Genomic DNA, 3,372 nt, shown 5'->3' with positions numbered 1-3,372 from the left:
TTAAAAGAGCATTCTTGTTTTAACCCAGGCCAGTCCAACAAAATATGTTTAACAGAGAGGGGAATCTACAAAACATGCATAAAGTTGGGTCTTTACCTTTAAGCAAAAAAGCTTGAGTCAAACTATGACCTATACGACAAAAATGGTCTGAGATTGAACAAAGAACCAACACCAGATGAAATATTGTTAAATAATTAAAAGCTTATTTATTTAAAGATTATTTCTTCAGTAGTACAATGTAGGCTAGCAGTGTGACCACAGCTAAAGTCATCTGACTACAGCCAACACAAACTGTTGTGAAGACAGTGGGATTAAATAATGAAGTGTATATGCTGTATGCATGTGTGTGTGTGTGTGTGTGTGTGTGTGTGTGTGTGTGTGTGTGTGTGTGTGTGTGTGTGTGTGTGTGTGTGTGTGTGTGTGTGTGTGTGTGTGTGTGTGTGTGTGTGTGTGTGTGTGTGTGTGTGTGTGTGTGTGTGTGTGTGTGTCTGTGTGTGTGTGTGTGTGTGTGTGTGTGTCTGTCTGTGTGTGTGTGTGTGTGTTAGTGCTGGGCGGTATACCGGTTCATACCGAATACCGGTTTTTATTGTTGTTATGATATGGAATTTGAATATACCGCCATACCGGTATATATGCTTAAACAACGCTCGGAACGCAGCACGGCGCGTCAGTGTTTGAGAGGGGACGCTTTTCACCATTGCACTGTTTACAGCTGCATGTGTTACTAAGCGTGACGGTGAAAATGGATAGGACAGACATTGAAAGTTCTGAAACTGAAGCTGTACGTGATGACACGGAAGAACTTGTGGCAAAAAAAGGAGCCCTGTCTGTTGTTTGGAGGTTCTTTGGTTTTAAAATATCAGACGTTGACCAAACAACTGTTTTCTGCAAATGTTGTTGGGCTAAAGTTGTCGCCGGAGGCGGCAACACAAGCAATTTGCTCCACCACCTTAGCCGCAAACATGTCGTGGAATATCAAGAATGCATGAAACTACGATCAGCAGGTAACGTTAACACTGGAAAAGCAAAAGAAAAGTCGAGTCAGATGTCACTTGAAGACGCGTTTTCTAGAGGGACTGCCTATGACAAGAAAAGCAAATGGTGGAACGAGATTACTAACGCTATCACTATCCACCTAGCCAAAGATATGGTCCCGCTTAATACTGTTGAGAAGGAAGGTTTTAAGATGATGATAAAGACACTCGATCCCAGATATGTTATACCAAGTCGAAAATATTTCAGCCAAACAGCAATCCCCAACTTGTACCAACAGCACAGAACAAAGCTACAAGTAGACCTGGCGACCGTCCCACACTTCTCAGCAACGACAGATATGTGGTCTAGTCGCACTATGGAGCCATACCGAAGCCTGACGGTACATTTTATAAGTGACGACTGGGTGTTGCGAAGTCATTGTCTGCAAACAAGCTACTTCCCTGATGACCACACCGGCGAATTACTCGCAGCAGGCTTGCAAGAGGCAATGGATTGCTGGGGGCTTTCAGAGGAGAAGCTGGTAGCCATCACAACAGACAGTGGAGCCAACATCAAGAAGGCTATCGAGCTGAACAATTGGACAAGACTCCAGTGCTTTGGTCACAGGCTTCACCTAGCCATAGGTAAGCAATAGTTATTATATTAATATTAAACTATAATTATTAGTTGTTAAATTATATTACAGTGTTTCCCCATACATTGGTTGACAATATCAAAGTCAAAGCGTGATTTGTATATGAATATATATTTGAAGGTAACTGACTGCCTTTAGAAAAGTTTATATGTAATGTTATTTAATTTAATTTTTATCTTTCCTGATAAAGCAGCGTTTATGAGCGCTTTCTGTACAGCCGTTACCGGGGAAACCGTTATGTTTGGTAATAAAGCGCCTCCCGCTGGAAGATTATTCATTTGCATTTTCAATCAATTCAGTCTGTGTGAAACACTGTATTAATAATAATAATACATGTTGCCTATTTGTTTTATCTTTATTATTATCAATATCATTATTATTATCATCATCATAATCAGCAATGCATGACTGATATGAGATTAGTGGGGTGTTATAAATGAGAGTATTTCAGGGCTATAGATTAATGAGGATAAGCAAACTAATATCACTGTTTGTCATTTTTACAGAGAGAGGTGTGAAAGATGACCGCATACAACGTGCAGTAGGTGTCTGCAAAAAAATTGTGTCGGCCTTCTCATACTCTTGGAAGAAAAGGAGGGACCTGGCCATTGCTCAGGATGAACTGGGTCTTCCAAAGCACGTGCTCACAACTGAGACACCTACCAGGTGGGGATCACGTCACAAGATGATACAAAGAGTACTTGAGCAAGAGAGGGCCATAAGTCAGGTTCTAAAAGCTGATAGGAAATCAAGGCACTTGGTCCTCAGTTGGCAAGATGTGGATGTCCTGGAGGCTGTAAACAAGGTGTTGAGCCCACTTCCGCTTCACAGATGCCTTGTCTGGAGAGCAATATGTCAGCATCTCCTACCTTAAGCCAGTACTCCATCTCTTCAACACATCCATTCTGGCTGAGGAAGAGAATGATACTCAGCTGACCAAGGATGTGAAGAGAAACATTCTAGCCTACTTGAATGATAAATATTCAGATCTGGCCACAGACGACCTCCTTGATATTGCTTCTTTTCTTGATCCACGATTCAGAACCACCTACATGATGAAAGAAAAGGTGGAGCAGGTTATAGCCAGAGCTGTCGAAGAAATAAAGTCACTAAAGGATCAACAGGGAGACACTCCCTCAGGGGCTGCAGCTGCAGCTGCAGCAGTAGGGCCTGTTCTTCCTCCTGAGGAAAAAATAAAAAAAGCTAGTTTGTCCAGCTTTTTCAAAAGCCAGAGCACCAGCAGCATGGGCTGCAGAGACACACTCTCAGAGGAGGAAAGCATCAAAATGGAGCTGAGAACCTACTTACAAGCCACAGAGGTTGACAGTGATGCAGACCCTTTGAACTGGTGGAGATGCCATCAGGTGAATTTCCCCCGCATTGCAAAGCTTGCTCGGCAGTATTTATGTATCCCTGCAACGAGTGCTCCATCTGAGAGAGTCTTCAGCACTGGTGGCAACATTGTAACGTGCCATAGGGCAGCACTCAAACCAGATGTTGTGGACCGTCTGGTTTTCCTGGCTCAAAATTTGTAATGGTCGAAAAAATGCCTTATGTAGCTTGTCCATAATGTTGAAACTTGTGAATACTGTCTGTTTCTATGCGACAGGATAATCCTGCTAGCCAAGTTGCACTTTATATTTGTTTCATATGTTCAATTCTGGAATACTGTGTACTGCACCTGGTTTTCATTTTATTATTATAATATTATTACTAATGCAAGTTGCATACATTTGTTTTAC

The 3,372-nt window shown here is 42.0% G+C and overlaps 1 protein-coding gene across 1 annotated transcript; it reads left to right on the top strand.

Moving 5' to 3' along the window:
* Positions 1-1,045: 1,045 nt before the first annotated feature.
* Positions 1,046-3,165, top strand: LOC307124128 (E3 SUMO-protein ligase ZBED1-like; the record flags this gene model as incomplete). Its single annotated transcript, XM_079813167.1, has 3 exons — positions 1,046-1,619; positions 2,137-2,352; positions 2,462-3,165. 3 exons carry the CDS (start codon positions 1,046-1,048, stop codon positions 3,163-3,165), a joined length of 1,494 nt encoding a protein of 497 aa, XP_079669293.1.
* Positions 3,166-3,372: the final 207 nt, after the last annotated feature.

Source organism: Gobio gobio (assembly GCF_949357685.1).
Source record: "Gobio gobio genome assembly, chromosome: 3".
NCBI classification, from domain to species: Eukaryota; Metazoa; Chordata; class Actinopteri; order Cypriniformes; family Gobionidae; genus Gobio; species Gobio gobio.
This window is presented reverse-complemented; position numbering and strand designations above follow the sequence as displayed.